Consider the following 20,751-nt stretch of genomic DNA (forward strand, 5'->3'; position numbering starts at 1 on the left):
ACTCTATTTCAGTCTGATTTCAGGTTCAATACATTTTTTGAGGGCTATATATGTTGAATGGACTCCCAACTTTCATAGATAACTGCCCAGTGAACTGAATTTTATTACTCATCATCAAAATTAACTGGAAATGATACTTATATGACTTAGTAGGTGTGCTCTGGTGGCAGAGTTTTCTGTGATTCTCACCTGTCAAAGGTAATCTTAATAGAGTGTCCAGGACTTGCTTCAATTACCCATTCACAATTCAGTGAGTCTTTATAGTATCCTGGCCAACCAGGTGGTAAGATCACTCCACTCACCGCTGTCAAATGTCCACCACATGGTGCTGAGGGGAAAAATAATTGTAGGTTAAGATTTTATATATTAAATGCATATATTTTATATAACACTTAAAAGAAAAAATAGGATGAAACAAAGTTCCACAGCCAGCTTGTGTAAACAACTAACAACAACTGTGGAAACCAATCTGTATTACTAAATTCATAAACACACTTATCAATAAATAACAATAAGGGAAAGGGAATGAGACTTGATATACTGCCTTTCTGTGTTTTTTTTACAACTACATTCAAAGTGGTTTATATAGTATATACAGGCACTTATTTGTACCTGTGACAATGGAGGGTTAAATGACTTGCCCAAAATCACAAGGAGTTGCAGTGGTAATCAAACCCAGTTCCCCAGGATCAAAGTCTGCTACACTAACCATTAGGCTACTCCTGGTGGGGAAAAAACCTTAGACACCCTGCAGTATTTTAAGTAACCTAGATTTCATTTATCAGGCTCAAATCACTGCAATAACTGGTAAAGTATAACCACTGGTCAGAAAAACCACCACTGAAAAAAAGTTATCAAAATATCAGTGCAAAATTCAGTGCAATTTTTTAAAATATAGACTAAAATGCACTTATCTGCATTAGATCCAATGGGACTCCTTTCACATTAGATTCATTGTGGTAACACAAATCTTGCAGTGCTTTGTAAAGCTTAATGTAGACATGAGAGGAAAGAAGCCTCAGTTAAGCTTAAAAAGCACTTCATGATTTATGATCCCCCAAAGAAGCCAGTGCTAACAGGTCCTGTCAGAATCTAATGCATGTAAGTGCCATTTATTCTACATTTATATAAAAAAATGTATACTGATATTTGATAATTTGCTCGGCAGTGGTTTTTCTAGCTAGTGATTACACTCTACCCATTACTGCAGTGATTTAAGCGTAATAATGAAATCTGGAACACTTATAATACTGCAGGGTGTCTTAGGTCTTTTCCCCACCCAAAGCTGGTTCATTGTTATTTATGTGTTTACTGATAAGTGTGTTTATAAATTTGTAAATGCAGATTGGTTTCTACAATTGTTAGTATATTTAATATAAAACACAATGTAAAATGATATTATTGTTACTAATGGGCTCATTTTCGAAAGAGAAGGACGTCCATCTTTCGACATAAAAAGGAAGATGGACATCCTTCTCCCAGAGACGTCCAAATCGGTATAATTGAAACCCAATTTGGACATCTCCAACTGCAGTCCGTCACAAGAATGTCCAAAGTTAAAGGGGGGCATGTCTGAGGCATAGCGAAGGCGGAACTTATGCGTGCCTGACACTTGGACGTCTTTGACCCATAATGGAAAAAAAACAAGGACGTCCCTGACGAACACTTGGACATTTTCACCCAGACCTGTTTTTTTTACAAATAAGGCACAAAAAACGTGCCTGAAATGACCAGATGACCACCGGAGGGAATCGAGGATGACCTCCCGTTACTCCCCCAGTGGTCACTAACCCCCTCCCACCCTCAAAAACACCTTTAAAAATATGTTGTGCCAGCCTCTATGCCAGCCTCAGATGTCATACTCAGGTCCATGACAGTGGCATGAAGGTCCCAGGAGCAGTTTTAGTGGGTACTGCAGTGCACTTCAGACAGGTGGACCCAGGCCCATACCCTCCTACCTGTTACATTTGTGGAGTAAACAGCGAGCTCTCCAAAACCCACCAAAAACCCACATCTAGGTGCCCCCCTTCTGCACACAAGGTAAGGGAGTATGTAGCTTGGAGCTTTTTCTGAAGTACACTGCAGTGCCCCCTAGGGTGCCCGGTTGGTGTCCTGGCATGTCATGGGGACCAGTGCACTAGAAATGCTTACTCCTCCATGACCAAATGGCTTGCATTAGGACGTTTTTGACATGGACGTCTTTGGTTTCGAAAATCGCCAAAAGTCAGAAACGTCCATGTCTAGGGACATCCAAATTTAAGGATTGGACGTCTTTGATGGTATTTTCGAAACGAAAGATGGACGTCCATCTTGTTTCGAAAATACAGGTTTCCCCGACCCTGGATTTCACCATTTACAAGGACATCCAAATCACAACTTGGACGTTTCTTTCAAAATGCCCCTCCACGTCATTTGGTATACCACATTTCACAGCAAAATACAAAGAAGTTACCAATAAAAACAAAAAGAAAAGGAAAAGAACTATAATATACCAATAGGAACAAAGGAAGAGAGCAGGGAGCCAAATTCAATGCTAAGTGCCACCAGGAGCCGCCACCACCAGTCATCCTTCACATGACCTCAGGAAGGGATCCAAACACAAGAGAAAACAAATGTGCCTTTAAAGAGCTATGTAAACTAAGATAAGATTGGTCAGATCGGAGGGTGACGGGGGGGGGGGGGGCATTCTATACAGAAAGGAGTGTCATGCGGCATCAAGCTGTGAGCAGAAAACAGGAGGTGATGCTCCAAATAAGAGCAAAGTGATCATTAGGGAGTGCAAGGCAAAATCAAGGACGACAGATAAGGGGGGGGGGGGGGGGGGGGGGACAACATTAACAATGTAACTTGTATTTCGCTAACACCTCAAGATCAGGGATTGTACTATCAAACGAAAGTGACCTTGATCAAAATATTTGTGTACCTGCTGAAGATTACACATAATGAAAAAAGCTCTCTGTTACTGTATTTACAAGAGATCCAAAGGATAGTTTCAAATCTTAAACTAACACTTTTATAGATGGGATAACTGATATAGATTTTGAATAATTCTGATACTTTTTTCCATCTTCTGTACTTAAATGACTGATTAATAAAATTTGTTTTTTTTCTGCACCTTATAGTAAAGAGTTAACACTTTATGTTGATTCCTGTAGGGCAGGGTAACCAATGATGTTTAGCAGGTAAAGGGGCAATATTACCACTTCCTGCATACTTTCTATACAAATCAAGCAATCCTATTACTGAAAACTCAAAAGCACTTTTACATCTACACTCTTTATACCCACATCTTCAAAAGTAGAACAAACCATTTACAATTTTGTGTTTAGTCAATGTGTTGACAAAGAAAATATATAAGTGAATTGACTGTGCCTAATTTTTTTTTCCCAAGCAACATGTAGAATCATGAAAAATAATCACTATGCAAGCCCACGGCAGCAAACGTTGTCAGTACCTGCCATCAGAATCTAATATAAAAGTGTGCACAACCAAGAAAGTACAGTTAAAACTGACAACAAAACTATCAATTTTAATTTGCAAACATGATGACAAATTTCAATTTCAATTTGCAAATTGAACTCTCTCTGATATATTCCATGTGCAGAGGCATATCACAAAGAAAATACAAGTCTTACACTCTATGCTCAGAATTATAGTGAAACTGGTTTCATTTTTACTATGACAAAATGGAAGTGTTCATTATATTTGACTTTCTCTGTGTCTCAGACATTTGCTTTCTCTTTATAGCTCACACCTTTGGTTATTTTCAGCAGTTAATAACATGTCTCCTTTAGGCTCAAACCTCTGTGTCAGATGCTTCATTTGTATGGTATGGCATAACACTATTTCAAAAACTTATCAACTGCATCATTTTTGCTTCTGAAAATTTTAAAGTAAGCATTTGTTCAATCAGTTTAAGATTCTGGCCTCTGATCTAATAAGTTCCAGGTATCCAAAAATAAAAAAAAATCTTACATAAATCTTAACTGTCCTCATGAATGCTTACAAAATACTGTCCTATACTTTCCTCAACCCTTTCCTCTCTTCTATGAAATCTGTTTAACAAAGACATAGGCACAACTAGAAATCTCCACTAGAAGTTTGTATCTTCTCCCTAGTAGTTCCAAATATCCTTCTTGAACATAAGAAAAAAAAGTCAATCAACATAAGTGTTGCCATACTGGAACAGACCGAAGGTCCATCAAGCCCAGTATCATGTTTCCTACAGTGTACAATCCAGGTCACAAGTACTTGACAAGAACCTAAAACAGTAAAATAGATTTTATGCTGCATATCCTAGAAATAAGCAGTGGATTTTCCCAAATCCATGTTAATATTGGCTTATGAACTTTTCTTTTAGGACAGTGGTTCCCAAACCTGGTCCTGGAGGCACCCCATCCAGTCAGGTTTTCAGGGTATCCATAATGAATATGCATGGGAAAGATTTGCATGCGGCAGGGATAGTGCATGCAAATATCTCTCATGAATATTCATTATGGATACCCTGAAAACCTGACGAGATGGAGTGCTTCCAGGACCAGAGGCCCTGTTTACTAAGCCGTGCTAAAGAAGCACTAATATTAGAGACACCTAAAGGAATATATGGATGTCTCTAGTGTTTAGTGTGTGCTAATTTTAGCATGCACTACAAAATGCTAGCATACCTTAGAAACAGGGCCCCAGGTTTGGGAACCACTGTTTTGAAAAATTATCTAAACCTTTTTCAAACCCTGATAAGCTAAATGCTTTTACTACATTGTCAGGCAATGAATTCCAGAGTTTAATTACACGTTGAGTGAAGAAACATTTTCTAATTTGTTTTAAATTTACTACTTAATAGCTTCATTGCATGCCCCCTAGTCCTAATATTTTTGGAAAGAGTAAACAAGTGATTCACTTCTTTTTTTTTTTATAATATTTTTTTGACAAGAGAATCGCACAAACACAGTACATGCATGCACCCATCAACATGAAAGATGTAGAAAACATAAAATAAAGATACAATAAGTGCCTGATGCAAGAACATATTGCTAACAATAACTGCCCTACCAGCTAATATAGGCTAGAAAACACTTTGGCACATCCAGGCAGCATAACACAATGGAGCTGTGGCAATCTCTCTTTTATATCTCTAAACTTCCTCCCCCCCTTGAGGCTGAGTCCTGTCCCTTCTTAGCTCGTATAAGCTATGTCAGTGTGCACTGCTCTGTGTACAGGACAACTGTGGCAACCGCTCAAAACTCCTCTGCCACAAAGTATTGCACGGAGGGGGGGCACCCCCACATATATTCAAAGGACCCTCCTCCTTCCAACCCCGCCATCTGTCTCATACTAGCATACCTTTTAAGAAGGGGGGAGGGGGGGAGATTGATCTACCCAGTGCTGTAAAATTACTTTTTTGGCCAGTACTAAAGCCAAAAGGGTGAACCAATACTGGTAAATAGATAGCCCTTGAGAGACCAAATCTGAAACTAAACCCAGGAGCATAACCCTGTAGTTCCATTCCAAAGAATTACCCCAAACCTCTTACAAATGAGCAAGGACCTCCCCCCCCTCCAGAAAGCCTGCAGCACAGGACACTCCAGAAAATGATGTACTATATTGCCCATAGTTTTCAAACATTTATCACACTCCTCTGAGTCCCATAGGCCCATTGCCTTGCCTTTGCTTCTAGTGAGATAAGCATTATGTAAAATCTTAAGCTGAATTTCAAGAAGACCCATATTTGGAGTTATCTTGTAAGCCAGAAAAAAGCAACGCAAAAGTTCTCGGACCAATACCCCTGTTCTACTCCACTCATTATCTTATAGACCTCTATCATATCTCCCCTTAGCTGCCTCATCTCCAAGCTGAAGAGCCCCCCACTGGGGGAGTCAGGGGAGGTCATCCCCGATTCGATCTGTTGGCCATCTGGTCAGTTCGGGCACCTTTTTGAGGCTTGGTCGTAAGAAAAAATGGACCAAGTAAAGTAGGCTAAGTGCTCATCAGGGACCCCTTCTTTTTTCCATTATCGCTTGAGGACACCCATCTGTTAGGCATGCACTAGTCCCACCTGCGCTACACCTCCAACACGCCCCCATGAACTTTGGTCGTCCCCATGACGGGAAGCAGTTGGGCACGCCCAAAATCAGCTTTCGATTATGCCGATTTGGGCGACTCTGAGAGAAGGGCGCCCATCTCCCGATTTGTGTCGAAAGATGGGCACCCTTCTCTTTCGAAAATAAGCCTGAGTGTTCCCAAGTTCTTAGTCTCCTACTTATTTCTTACCATATCAAGATAAAACTGGTTGATATGTTAAAATGAAGGCCACACTTAATACCAGAAAAGTTAAAGAAAGCACTGAAAGAAGAGCTGCTGAAGCTGTTCTATTGTCTTTCTTCTTTTTTCTTTTGTCCATGAGGTCTGAAACCACAAGGTTTTTGCACAGAATTTAGAAAGGTTAATGCCATTTGAAATTCCAATGCATATACCTGCAAGTACTTGAATTTTTTAGAAAGACTCAGGAGGAACTAATTAATTAATCAATGGGTAGTGGCAATATCCCTTGATTCTTAAGTCAAAGGAAACAATCTAATTGATATTCAAAGTGATTTAAGTGATCAGGAGATACTCCTGCCTGCTTAAATCACCTGTTTTCACCTAATCCCTCGATACGCAGCAGTACTAAGGGGCCCTTTTACTAAGCCGTGTAGGCACCTAAGCGCGCCCAATGTGTGCCAAATTGGAGTTACCGCCCGGTTACCACATGGCTCTCACAGTAATTTTGGCACACATCCGCTACACGCACCCGAAAAATATTTTTTATTTTCTGGTGTGCGGCAGCTAAGCGCGTCAAGTGGCATTTGACTCGCGTAGACCATTACTGCCCAGTTACTGTGTGAGACTTTACTGCTAGGTCAATTATTAGTGCCCAATTATTAGTGCAAATTGTCTCATTAACCAATTAAACTGTGCATACAAATTGGGTGCGCAACCAAATGTCTGCTTGCAAATTTGAGAGCCATATATATAATCTGGCCCATAATCCTCTTGTAATTCCATTAGTACTAAGGGGCCCATTTACGAATTTACGAAATTTATGAAAGGGGGCCCCCTGACATAATAGCCCTGACAAAATAGCCCCGACAAAAAAGCCATGACAAAACAGCCTGGTAACAAAATAGCCCTTGACAAAATGGCCCTTTCCTACAAAATAACCCTTGACAAAATAGTCCCTAGACAAAATACCCCCCTTAACAAAATATCCCCCTAGAAAAAGTGCAGTGCCATATTCTGGGCAGCCTGATCAGGCCCTTTTGTCAGGGGGCTAATTTGTCAAGGGCTATATTGTGGGCTGGCCATTTTGACAGTGGCTGTTATGTCAGGGGCTATTATGTCAGGAACATTTTTGTTTAGAGCTTTTTTGTCGGGGCTATTTTGTCAGGGCCATTTTGTCAGGGCTATTTTGACCAGGTACTACGAAAGGGTTGCTGTGTGGCAATGGGCTTACAGTGCAGCAAGCCGGAACTACCATCAGCCTAACGTGGCCACCAGCGGTAGTTCTTCCTCAACTGAACGCCATTTCTGGCACACCAGAAAATAACTGCCAGAAACGCTTGCTGCCTAGTTACTGCCTCCAGGTTACTGCGGGAGCCCTTACCATCACCTCAATGGGTGGCGGTAAGTACTCCCTGCTACATGGCCACACAGTAAGAGTAATCTTAGAGCATGGCCATTTTAGTTTTAGGGGCTTTTTACCTACTGCAGTAAAAAGGGCCCTGGTGCTTGGGAAAAGCGGCCTCCGCCACTACCGTAAGGCCCTTTTTACCACAGCTTGGTAAAGGGACCCCTAAGAGAATGGTTCTTGCAGGCCACAGCTAGTCTGCATCTACACAAGAGCATTAAGTTAAAGGTCAGCATTTAATAAACAAGGAAGAGCCTGGCTTTTATTAAGCAATTAAGTGAGCAATTGATGATATTCAACTGAACTTCCCTACCTTGATCACTCTTCTGGCTTTTTGTCCTTAACTCATGGAGGTCTACCTTGAAAAGTTGTTTCTTCCTGCTTTAGGTCTCCTTATCTTGGTCCCACACTCTGGGTTTTCCTTCCCCTTGACTAGACCACACCCTCCTGGCTTAGCAGTCTAGAGCTAAAACTCTCTCAATGTGACCCTGTGTGAGAAGGTACTTGAGAGGAATTGGGCTTATTCCACATACTCTTTCACAGATTTAGATATTAGATTGGTTCTTTTCTGCCATTCTTTTGTGACCTACCAAATATATTTTTAAATAAATTAGACTTTTCCCTGTCTTTAAGTTGTTTCTGATATAGAATAAAGAAAATTATAACCATTAATCTTCCATTGCTGTTTCTTTAAACATGAGGATACATTTTCAAAAAGACTTGTATGGTTAGCATCAGTGCTAAATTCATGTATAAACATTTTGTGCTGACCTCTCAAATTTTAGCCAAACAACTCAATGGCCAGCCAAAAGTTATCTTTATAACAAAAGGAGGAGAATGAATTATCTGGGGGTGGGACTTTGGCCAAAGGTTATCAAATAGTGGTGATATTTTCCAAATAATGTTTAATGGGACTACACAAAAAAAAATAATTTTAATAGAGTTGTTGAATATTGGGCATACAGATACATAGATAGTTCATCTACCTATCTTCATGCTGTAGTATTAGGTCTGAATATAGTTTTCATGCTTTAAAACAATGGTTCTCAATCCAGTTTTTGGAACATATCAAGCCAATCAGGATTTCAAGATATCCGTAATGAATATGCATGAGTTATGTTAGATTTGTATTCAAGAGAGAAAATGTATGCCAGTGTTTCTCGTGCACATTAATTGTAGATCTTCTCAAACTCTGATTGGCTGGTTAAGTCCTGAGGACTGGATTGAGAATCTCTGCTGCATAGCAATGCACAACTGTGCATAATTTCTATTCTAACAATTGTTAGATTTGGGAGAACTGCACATTTTTATTCTGTTTGCATTCTATAAATGTGTTTTTCATTTTTCATGGCAGACACGGTATCATGCAACTGTCACACAGTAATAAAATCAGTTTATTTCATTTATACATTAACTTGCCAAGGAACATTAACCTCACTTTCCAGAAGGATTTCTGGCCGAACTTTTTGATCCCAGTGTACAATTGTGCAATATTGACTGTCTAGCAGTATAATTTATTGTCCTATCATCAGTCTTCTGAGACTATTATCAGATATTTTTGTGACTATTTCATACTGTAATATGTTTCTACTGAGGGCACTATTCTATGTGATTGCAAATCTTTAATCTGCTTCAAATTAGTTTAAAAATGTTACACAGTACTAAAAAGCTCACTGCTCTTTGTAATCAGGTTAGTTAAGTGACTCCATTTTATCAATATTTATAACAAACATTAGCTATACCAAGCTGAGATTTTTGCTCCCTGAAGTAAATCTAGAAGTTAGATTCTCTTCAAACCAATTCCCTTCATATCAATTATTTGTTGTTTTCTTTTTCATCTCAAATAAAGATGGAATGCTGTTCTAACAAAAGTTCTATTATGTGTGCATTGATAAAACACACTGTAAATTTCACATTACAAGGAGTCTTCATTTCTTATAAGCAAAACGAAATAATAGATGAAAGTCTACAATGATTTTTTAAAGCTCAAATGGTGTTTTGTATACTGCTTTTGTTCAGTAGCATCAGACTTTAATTACAAACTAATTTTATTCTATTTTAAATTACCTCAGCCCTTGTTTTAGAAGTCCCACTCCTGATTTACATGTGCAAATATAAGCCTTTAAACATGTGCTCTGAATAAATGTAGAAAAAGCAGTTTTGGAAAACCTGGATTTACATGTGTAAATCTGAACTATGTATATCTGACAAAGGGGTGGAGTTTGGGCAGACCATGGCGGATAATTTACATATGTATTCCCCATTTCACAAGGTGAATGGACATTTATGATTACAGAGATCAACATTGGAATTTACAGCTGCTACTGGATGCATATAGGTTTTATAAATTTCTTGTTTTCAGCAGTGCTTTCCAGTAGGAATGGGGAGGGGGGGTGGCTGATCTCTCTCTTAATCGGTCAGTGTTTTTAAAGGGCTCCGAACCGATTTATCTAGACAAGTGTCCAACTGTACTAGAGGGACTCTACCACCCACTTTATAGCCAAACATTCCTTCTCTGTTGTAGCATAGCGTTGTTCTGCCTCGGTTAACTTCCTACTCAGGTAAAACAAGGGGTGCTCATCTTCCCCTATCTTTTGGCTTAATATGGCCCCTAAACCCAACCCTGAGGCATCTGTAAGATGAATTCTCAACTAAAATCAACATTCTGAAGCACAGGATCCTTACACAAGGCTTTCTTTGAATTGGCAAAGGCCCAGTCAGCCACCCTATCCCACTTCAGCTTATTGGGCCGTGAATTTTGCAACATAACTGTTAAGTCAATGGCTAACTCTGCAAACCAGGATTTTCCTATAGTACTCAACTAGGCCTAGAAAAGCCCTTAGCTGTCTCTTAGTTTTTGGCACTTATATCTTTTGGATAGCCTCCACTTCCAAGGATATGGGCTTTTCTTGACCCTCCTCCCCCAACACACAGTGACCAAGGTACTGTACCTCTTTGTGCCCGAGGACAAACTTTTTGGGTTAGCTGTGAGATCCACCTGCCTGACAGCCTCACAGACTGCCCCTAACTATGCTAGATGCTTCTCCCATGTAGTAGAGAAGACCACTACATCATCTAGATAGGCCTGAGTATAGGCCTGGTGTGGTTTCAGTATTTGATTAATTACTTTTAAACATAGCTGGAGCCCCATGGAGTCCAAAGGGCAACACCGTGAACTGATATAAACCCTGATGAGTAATGAAAGCAGGCTTTTCCCGTGAATCTTCCTCCAATGGGATTTTCCAGTATCCCTTTGTTAAATGGTTAATAAATAGTGCCCCCCAGCTATTCTATCAAATCATCCACCCGGGGCATCAGGTAAGTGTAAACCCCCACTATGATGTCATGAGTGCTCACTTGACGGAACAGGCCCTGAAAATGTCACAGTGCTTTTCCCCACAAAAAAAAACAAACAAACTATCAGAGCCTTTATCAAATTAAGGTAAGTGTTACAAATTAACGTTTATTAAAAAAAACTAAAACTATTCTAACATCCTAATTCTCAAATAAGTAATTTATAAACTAGCCTTTTAATCCCTTTTCTAGATTCAGTTCCAATGTTCATGTAAAAATGCCACCAATACTGACATTTGCCTTTAAAAATAAAACTTAGTGTGCACACCAAAAAAAAAAATGTATTAAAAAAACAACTTCACCGGCTCCGTCGCTTTCTTGCGGTGGGTACTTTAGGTTCTCAGCAGCTGGTTCAGTCTCTGGATCCCCTCCTTGGATCTTTAGGGTGTCTTCAGAACCTACTAACTTTCTCAAAGAAATCAAAGAAGGAAGACCCTGACTCCCTGTGTGTGCAGCTGAATCAGTGTCTTCTTTGGCAGAAAAGCCGTGTATACTAACTAATTCTGAAAACAAAATATAATTATTAGTCCCTTTGCTAATATCCCCAAAATTCCATAAGGTCTTTTAATGCACACTACACTCTCAACAATGCTCCACACAACAATGCAGCACCTCAACCTTTCTCACTGTAGAACCCATAAATTCTACAACATGTCAAGTCTCAGATTTTGTCAGTCACTAAGCAGCTTCCAGCACTGCTCCCTATGCAGACCCCAACATTCTAAAGCTGCCTCAAGTTTAAGGTCACTTCAGCTTCAATACAGCACTGGTCATTCTAAACTGTTTTTCAGCTCTGCTTTTCTCTTTCTCCCCAGCAAACTCAGGAAAGCAACCAGAAATTATTAAACAAAAACCCACAGTATTCCCTGAAATTACTCTTCCCTGAATCTGTTTTTTTTCTTAAAAGCTCTTTTTCTTTTCCTTTAAAACCAGCCTCTCAAAACACCAGTTCCCTTTTATAATGAAACTATGAAATTAATAACTTTCTCTTTTAATCCCAAGTCATATCCCAAGCTCTTCAAACTCTTTTCAGAGCTCTGACATCAACTAAAATAAATTTCTGGTTTCCAATGTTTTTCTCATCCCCTGTAAACAGAAGTTTTCTTTCCCCTTTCTCCCTGAAACAGTACCCTTTTCCTCCCAGACTACTAAAAATCCTGAAACTAGATAACCTCTTTTATCTCTAAATTCTGCCTAAAACTCAGACTGCAGCCACACTTGCCTCTGTCTCTCTTCAGCTTTTCCAACTGAACTTTTCTGATGACATCACTCATTATACCAGGCTCATGCATGTGAAAATTCTAAACCCTGCACATGCCACAACTCACTGCACAAATAGACTCTCCAGCTTATAATCGAAAGACAAAAACGCCTATATTGCGACCTAAATCGTGAGATAGGCGTTTATCTCCCAAAAACGAATAACGCGGTATAATTGAAAGCCGAACTTGGACGTTTTCAACTGCACTCCATCGAGGAAGCGTACAAAGTTGACGGGGGTGTGTCAGAGGCGTGGTGAAGGCGGGACTGGGGCGTGGTTATCACCCGAACAGAGATGGGCGCCTTTCGCCGATAATGAAAAAAAGTATGCGTTTGTAGCTAGAATTTAGGGCACTTTTCCTGGACCCTGTTTTTTTCACGAATAAGGCCCCAAAAAGTGCCCTAAATGACCAGATTACCACCAGAGGGAATCGGGGATGACCTCCCCTGACTCCCCCAGTGGTCACTAACCCCCTCCCACCACAACAAATGATGTTTCACAATTTTTTATTTTAACCCTCAAATGTCATACCCACCTCCCTGGCAGCAGTATGCAGGTCCCTGGAGCAGTTGTTAGGGGGTGCAGTGGACTTCAGGCAGGTGGACCCAGGCCCATCCCCCCCTACCTGTTACAATTGTGCTGCTTAATGCTTATTAGTCGTCCAACCCCCAAACCCACTGTACCCACTGCAACGACCTGCTCCTCGCCAAATCCAGAGGCCACTATTCCATCCTCATCCTCCTCGATCTATCTGCTGCGTTTGACACTGTCAATCATGACTTACTTCTTGCCACATTGTCCTCTTTTGGGTTCCAAGGCTCTGTCCTCTCCTGGTCTCCTCTTACTCTCCCACCGCACCTTCAGAGTACACTCTCATGGATCCTCCCCTCCCATCCCACTATCTGTTGGAGTTCCCCAGGGATCTGTCCTTGGACCGCTTCTCTTCTCAATCTACACCTCCTCCCTAGGCTCACTGATCTCATCTCATGGTTTTCAGTATCATCTTTATGCTGATGACACCCAGCTATATCTCTCCACACCAGACATCACCACGGAGACCCAGGCCAAGGTATCGGCCTGCTTATCTGGACATTGCTGCCTGGATGTCCAACCGCCACCTGAAGCTAAACATGGCCAAACCGAGCTCCTCGTCTTTCCACCCAAACCCACCTCTCCTCTTCCTCCACTCTCTATCTCAGTTGATAACACCCTCATCCTCCCCGTCCCATCTGCCCGCAACCTCGGAGTCATCTTCGACTCCTCCCTCTCTTTCTCTGCCCATATCCAACAGACTGCCAAGACCTGTCGCTTCTTCCTCTTCAACATCAGCAAAATTCGCCCTTTCCTATCTGAGCACACCACACGAACTCTCGTCCAAGCTCTCATTACCTCTCGCCTTGACTACTGCAACTTGCTCCTCACCGGCCTCCCACTTAGCCATCTATCCCCCCTTCAATCCGTCCAGAACGCTGCCGCACGTCTTATATTCCGCCAGAACCGATATACTCACATCACCCCTCTCCTCAAGTCACTTCACTGGCTTCCGATCAGATACCGCATTCAATTCAAGATTCTCCTCCTTACCTACAAATGTACCCGGTCTACTGCTCCTCACTACCTCTCTACCCTCATGTGCCCCTATGTTCCTGCCCGTAACCTCCGCTCCCAGGACAAATCCCTCCTTTCAGTTCCCTTCTCCACCACTGCCAACTCCAGGCTCCGCTCATTCTGCCTTGCCTCACCCTATGCCTGGAACAATCTTCCTCAACCCCTACGCCAAGCCCCCTCCTTACCCATCTTCAAATCTCTGCTTAAAGCTCACCTCTTCAATGCTGCTTTCGGCACCTAACCTTCCGTGAAATATAGCATGCCCTATTAGTCGGACTCTACACTTGTCTTTGACTGGACACTTGTCTCTAGATTGTACACCTGTCTTTTAGATTGTAAGCTCCTTGAGCAGGGACTGTCCTTCTATGTTTGAATTGTACAGCGCTGCGTAACCCTGGTAGCGCTTTAGAAATGTTAAACAGTAGTAGTAGTAGTAGGAACTGCAGCACCGGCGGCCTGACCCCAGCACTGGGTCCCCCTTGGAGGCCCGGGCCCGAGGAATTTTGCCCCCCCCCCCCTCTCAACGGCCCTGGTTTTGAGGAGGAAAGAAAATGTGCAGTTCCCTCTTCAGTGATTTCAGAAAAGGAAGAAAAGGAGGCAGGAGTTGAAGGAGGGTTGAGAAATAGACTGAGGGAAGGAGAGGTGGAGGTGACTTAGTTGAGAATTCAAGGTTAATCTTGTGAACCTTATCATGAAAGTACTCAGCCAGAGTCTGGGGAGAAAGTGAATGGGGGGTTGGAGGTGAAGGCACTTTGAGGAGAGAGTTCAGTGTGGCAAAAAGACATCAAGAGTTTGAACCAAGAGTGTTTGTCAACTGTAGTGGCATAAGACTGCTGCTAATGGTCATGGCAGCAATTTTGACAACAGAGCTGGCAAGGGCAATTGTGAATGGGGTTTACTCCTTCACCAACTATACCACTAGACCACCACATATTGTAAGGTAGGCCTAGAAGGGCCTAAGGATTGGTTGAGGGAAGACATTGGTGGGAGAGGGGTCCAGGAGGGGGGCTACTTCTGCTCATGGAAGAAAAAATGGGGGTTACATTTGTTCAAGGGATGGAGCAAGGGAATTATGGGACACAGCACTAAGTTTTGGTCTCAGCTGATAGCCCACTGTCATTTTCAGCCAAAACCGAAACAAGGCCTAATATAGATTTCAAGCAGTTTCAGACGAAGAAGGGCAACCTTCGAAAGCTAATCAAGAAATGTATTAAGTTATGTCCAATAAAAAAGTATCAACTTATTTCTTTTCCATGTTTTATTTTGTTTGATTTCTATTGATAACCTTTAAGAGTGGACTAATACGGCTACCACACCTCTCTACTTAAGCATCAAAACTGAAACTGAAGTTCAGTTGTCCCTCTGTAAAATAGTTCGTTAGTGTTCATATTTAGTTAATGCTATCATCTTGCACACTCTTTTTTAATTCTTGTCTTTTTAGTGTCTCTTTCTTACAAAAAATTTTGAATAATGTGAAAGTCTGAGTTAATATTTAATTAATTATGGGTCCCTTTTACAAAGGTGCAGGAGAGCTAATGCGTGAGTAGTACATGCCCAATCAGCACTACCACAGGGATAGCGCGTGCACCCGGTGGTAATTCGATGTTGGCGTGCGCCGAATCCTGTGGTAGAAAATAATTTTCTACCGTGGGGGGGGGGGTGTTCTCTTTGGTAACCGGCAGCATGCTCATGTTGGTGTGCACTGCATGGTTACCATTTGGGTAGCACGTGAGCCCTTACCACTAGGTCAATGGGTGGTGGTAAGGGCTCAGGCTGTAAATAAGCACGTGCTAGTTTTAATATTAGCACATGCCCATTTCTGACCTTTTCCACACCTGCAGTAAAACGTGGCCAAGCGCATGCCCAACAGATGTGCCCACACTACTGTTGGCCACTTTTTACTGCAGCTTTGTAAAAGGACCCCAATGTAAGCTAATTATTTTAAATTTGGAGCATTTGTATACATGCTGTTACATTGAAGCAAATGCTAATACATATGCAAATAATATGTATGAACATGTTTAGTTCTTGGAGGAACTGATGCTAATGCTCATGAATACTACAGGTCAGCGTTTTCTAAGCACAGATTATGAAGTGCCTCTGCTTAAATTCTATCTATTCTCTTTCAGACGCACTGGAAAAACTCCAATTAAAACATATGTTCTATTTTTTTCCCTTCATATGAGTTAAATGTGTGTTAAGCAGAAAAAATAGTGCTACAGTGTTATTACAAATACAGAAGTACTGAAAAGATTGTCAAACCTTTACCTTCACATCGTGGGACTGTTGAACTCCAGACAACATTTCCTTCCTGGATTATGCAAGTAATGGATTCGGAGCCCTGAGTTTTTATGAAACCTTCATCACAGTGAAAAGAAACAGAACTCCCAAGCAGAAACCTATCCCCAAAACGCCTTCCATTGATGGGAATTCCAGGATCATGGCATTCATTCTGACCAAAGGCTGTGAAAGAAATAAAAGGTATTTTTGTGCAGAAATAGTTGCTGCTTTTGGATATAATAAGTTCATATGTATCAATATTGCCTGTTTTAAATTTTTAACATGTATTAAAAATGCATACAGCTATGCAATAATGTAGTGATTGTAAAATCAAACTGTGAAATGCATGGTTAAAAATGCTAAAGCTTATTACAGAAATGTTCTAGCTATACTGAAGGGAACAGATATATTCTAGGCTTTAGATTTTAACCAGTAAGCAACTATAGAACATCCCTGATACAAACAAATTAAGGGGCCCATCTACTAGGGTGTGGTGAAATCTGGGCTTAGCATTTTCTAATGTGGGACTTTCCCACATACTAAGCCTGATTTACAGTGGTGTTAAAGTCAGGCTTTTTTTTTTTTTGGCGGTGGTGGGGGGGGGGGGGGGTTGCAGGTTATGTGCTATGTCCCATTAGTTTGGACATCTGCAAAAAATGTCAGAAGAGGTTTGTAGTCTATGGATGAGCTTAAATACTATTTTATATAAAACACTACACTGTGTTTTCTAATGTGGGACTTTCACACACACTAAGCCCTGATTTACAGTTCTTTACAATGATTTACAGTCAAGCTTTTTTTTTTTTTTTTGCAGATTATGTGCTTATGTTCCCATTAGCTTGGGACATCTGCAAAAAATAAAATAAATAAATAAATAAATAATAATAATGTGGGAGCATTTACTGCCTCTATTTAGGAGGCACTAATGGGCCCTTTTACTAAGCCATGGTAGGGCTATCATGTGGTAGTGTGCACCAAATCGACATGATGCCAAGGTAGTGCAGGTGCCTGGCAGTAATTCCAAGTTGGCGTGTATTGCCTGATTACCGCATGAGTAGCGTGTGAGCTCTTTCTGCCAAGGCTCTTAAAGGAAATGGCTCTGAGTACCTGAAGAAGAGGATGATCCTCTACACACCGCCAAGGACACTAAGGTCCTCTCAAGGACTATCACTAACCACACCCTCTCCAAAAGACATTACACAATGTGATACCCGCAAGCGAGCCTTCTCTGGAGTAGCCTCAACACTCTGGAATGCACTCCCTGAAAGGCTCCGCTTAACACAAGACTGTCAATACATCAGGAAGCAGGTGAAAGCTTGACTCTTCAACCAGGCCTCATGGAAGACGTAACTAACTCGTTAGTCTCAGTCACACACACAAGGAGTGACACGGGCTGCACATACTGAAGGCATGTTAAACCATCTCTATGACTTCATGTGCAACTTTCTTTAAATTAGTCACCTTACTTTCTAACTCTTCTTACTCTTTTACCTATCTATATGTTACATCTTTGCTTCACCCTTCACTGTCAATTAAAATGCTCTATTACATATTGTGTTGACATTGTAAGTAGTATACTATCCAGCTTATTTTTGAAAGAGAAAAACGCTTATAGTGCGACCTAAATCGGGAGATAGACGTTTGTCTCGCAAAGGCGACCAAATCAGTATAATCGAAAGCCGATTTTGGGCGTTTCCAACTGCACTCCGTCGCAGGAGCGAATAAAGTTGAAGGGGGCGTGTTGGAGGCGGAACTGGGGCGTGGTTATCAGCCGAGGAGAGATGGGTGTCTTACATAGAGGCTTATTTTCAAAGTACTTAGCCTCCCAAAGTTCCATAGAAACATATGGAACTTAGCCTCCCAAAGTGCTTTGAAAATATGCCTCATAGTAACATAGTAACATAGTAGATGACAGCAGAAAAAGACCTGCATGGTCCATCTAGTCTGCCCAAGATAAACTCATATCTTGAATTTGTACCTGTCTTTTTCAGGGCACAGACCGTATAAGTACAGTATTTCCCGCCTCCCAACCACCAGTCCCGTCTCCCATCACCGGCTCTGGTACAGACCGTATAAGTCTGCCCTCCCCTATCCTAGCCTCCCAACCACCAACCCTCTTCTCCCCACCTGCTCCGCCACCCAATTTCAGCTAAGCTTCTGAGGATCCATTCCTGCTGCACAGGATTCCTTTATGCATATCCCACACATGTTTGAATTGCGTTACCGTTTTCATCTCCACCACCTCCCGCGGGAGGGCATTCCAAGCATCCACCCCCCTCTCCATGAAAAATACTTCCTGACATCTTTTTTGAGTCTGCCCCCCTTCAATCTCATTTCATGTCCTCTCGTTCTACCGCCTTCCCATCTCCGGAAAATATTTTTTTGCAGATTAATACCTTTCAAGTATTTGAACGTCTGTATCATATCACCCCTGTTCCTCCTTTCCTCCAGGGTATACATGTTCAGGTCAGCAAGTCTTTGGTCATACGTCTTGGAACGCAAATCCCATACCATTCTCGTAGCTTTTCTTTGCACCGCTTCCATTTTTTTAACATCCTTCGCAAGATACGGCCTCCAAACTGAACACAATACTCCAGGTGGGGCCTCACCAACGACTTGTACAGGGGCATCAACACTTCCTTTTTTCTGCTGATCACACCTCTCTCTATACAGCCTAGCAACCTTCTCGCTACAGCCACCGCCTTGTCACACTGTTTCGTCGCCTTCAGATCCTCGGATACTATCACCCCAAGATCCCTCTCCCCCTCAGTACCTATCAAACTCTCCCCGCCTAACACATACGTCTCTCGTGGGTTTCTACTCCATAAATGCATCACTTTGCATTTCTTTGCATTGAATTTTAATTGCCAAACCTCAGACCATTCTTCTAGCTTCCTCAGATCCCTTTTCATGCTTTCCACTCCCTCCCGGGCGTCCACTCTGTTGCAAATCTTAGTATCATCCGCAAATAGGCAAACTTTACCTTCTAACCCTTCGGCAATGTCACTCACAAATATATTGAACAGAATCGGCCCCAGCACCGATCCCTGAGGCACTCCGCTACTCACCTTTCCCTCCTCCGAGCGAACTCCATTTACCACCACCCTCTGTCGTCTGTCCGTCAACCAGTTCCTAATCCAGTTCACCACTTCGGGACCTATCTTCAGCCCATCTAGTTTATTTAAGAGCCTCCTGTGAGGAACCGTGTCAAAAGCTTTGCTAAAATCTAAGTAGATTACGTCTATAGCACGTCGATGATTCAATTCTCCAGTTACCCAATCAAAGAATTCAATGAGATTCGTTTGGCATGATTTCCCTCTGGTAAAACCATGTTGTCTCGTATCTTGCAGCTTGTTGGCTTCTAGGAAATTCACTATCCTTTCCTTCAGCATGGCTTCCATTACTTTTCCAATAACCGAAGTGAGGCTTATCGGCCTGTAGTTTCCAGCTTCTTCCCTATTCACCACTTTTGTGAAGAGGTACCACCTCCGCCGTTCTCCAGTCCCTCGGAACCTCTCCAGTCTCCAAGGATTTATTAAACAAATCTTTAAGAGGACCCGCCAGGACCTCTCTGAGCTCCCTCAATATTCTGGGGTGGATCCCGTCCGGTCCCATGGCTTTGTCCACCTTTAGCTTTCCAAGTTGTTGATACACACTCTCTTCCGTGAACGGTGCTATATCCATTCCATTCTCAGGTGTACTTTTGCCAGTCCCTCGCGGTCCTTCTCCAGGATTTTCTTCAGTGAAAACCGAACAAAAGTATCTATTTAGTAAATTGGCTTTTTCTTCATCATTATCTACATAGCGGTTCGCTGTATCTTTTAGTCTCACAATTCCCTTTTTAGTCCTTCTTCTTTCACTAATATACCTGAAGAAATTTTGTCACCCCTTTCTAGCCATTTGTTCTTCCGCTTGCGCCTTCGCCAGACGTACCTCTCTCTTGGCTTCTTTCAGTTTCATCCGGTATTTCCTCCTCGTGTTCCTCTTCTTGATATTTTCTGGAACGCCAACTCTTTAGCCTTTATTTTCTCAGCCACTTGCTTGGAGAACCATATCGGTTTCCTTTTCCTCTTGCTTTTATTTACTCTCCTTACATAAAGGTCTGTGGCCCTATTTATTGCTTCTTTCAGCCTGGACCACTGCCCTTCCACTTCCTGTTCGTCCTCCCAGCCCATCATCTCCTTCCTCAGGTATTCCCCCATTTTACTAAAGTCAGCACGCTTGAAATCCAGGACTTTGAGTTTAGAGTGGCCGCCCTCCACTTCAGCCGTTATATCAAACCAAACCGTTTGATGGTCACTGTTTCCCAGATGTGCACACACTCGCACATTTGACACACTATCCCCATTGTGGAGCACCAGATCCAGCATCGCTCCCTCCCTCCCTCGTGGGTTCCGTCACCATCTGTCTGAGCAGAGCACTTTGGAAAGCATCTACGATCTCTCTACTTCTTTCCGATTTGGCAGACGGAACCTTCCAATCTACATCCGGCAGATGAAATCTCCCATCTTTAGCTGATAATCGAAAAAAAAGGCGTTTTTAAACCGCGATTTTGAGTCACTTTTTTGGACCCTTTTTTTCACAA

The 20,751-nt window shown here is 41.9% G+C and overlaps 1 protein-coding gene across 1 annotated transcript in view; it reads right to left on the reverse strand.

Moving 5' to 3' along the window:
• CSMD1 (CUB and Sushi multiple domains 1) overlaps nt 1-20,751 on the reverse strand; it is a 2,896,277-nt gene that overhangs the window by 950,916 nt on the left and 1,924,610 nt on the right. Inside the window, exons 15-16 of the mRNA XM_030195161.1 lie at nt 16,155-16,349; nt 190-328 (exon numbers count right to left, since the gene is read on the reverse strand). Of these exons, the coding sequence (XP_030051021.1) occupies nt 190-328; nt 16,155-16,349 (334 nt within the window). The remainder of the gene's footprint in view (nt 1-189; nt 329-16,154; nt 16,350-20,751) is intronic.

This window comes from Microcaecilia unicolor, chromosome 3 (genome assembly GCF_901765095.1).
Source record: "Microcaecilia unicolor chromosome 3, aMicUni1.1, whole genome shotgun sequence".
Taxonomy (NCBI): Eukaryota; Metazoa; Chordata; class Amphibia; order Gymnophiona; family Siphonopidae; genus Microcaecilia; species Microcaecilia unicolor.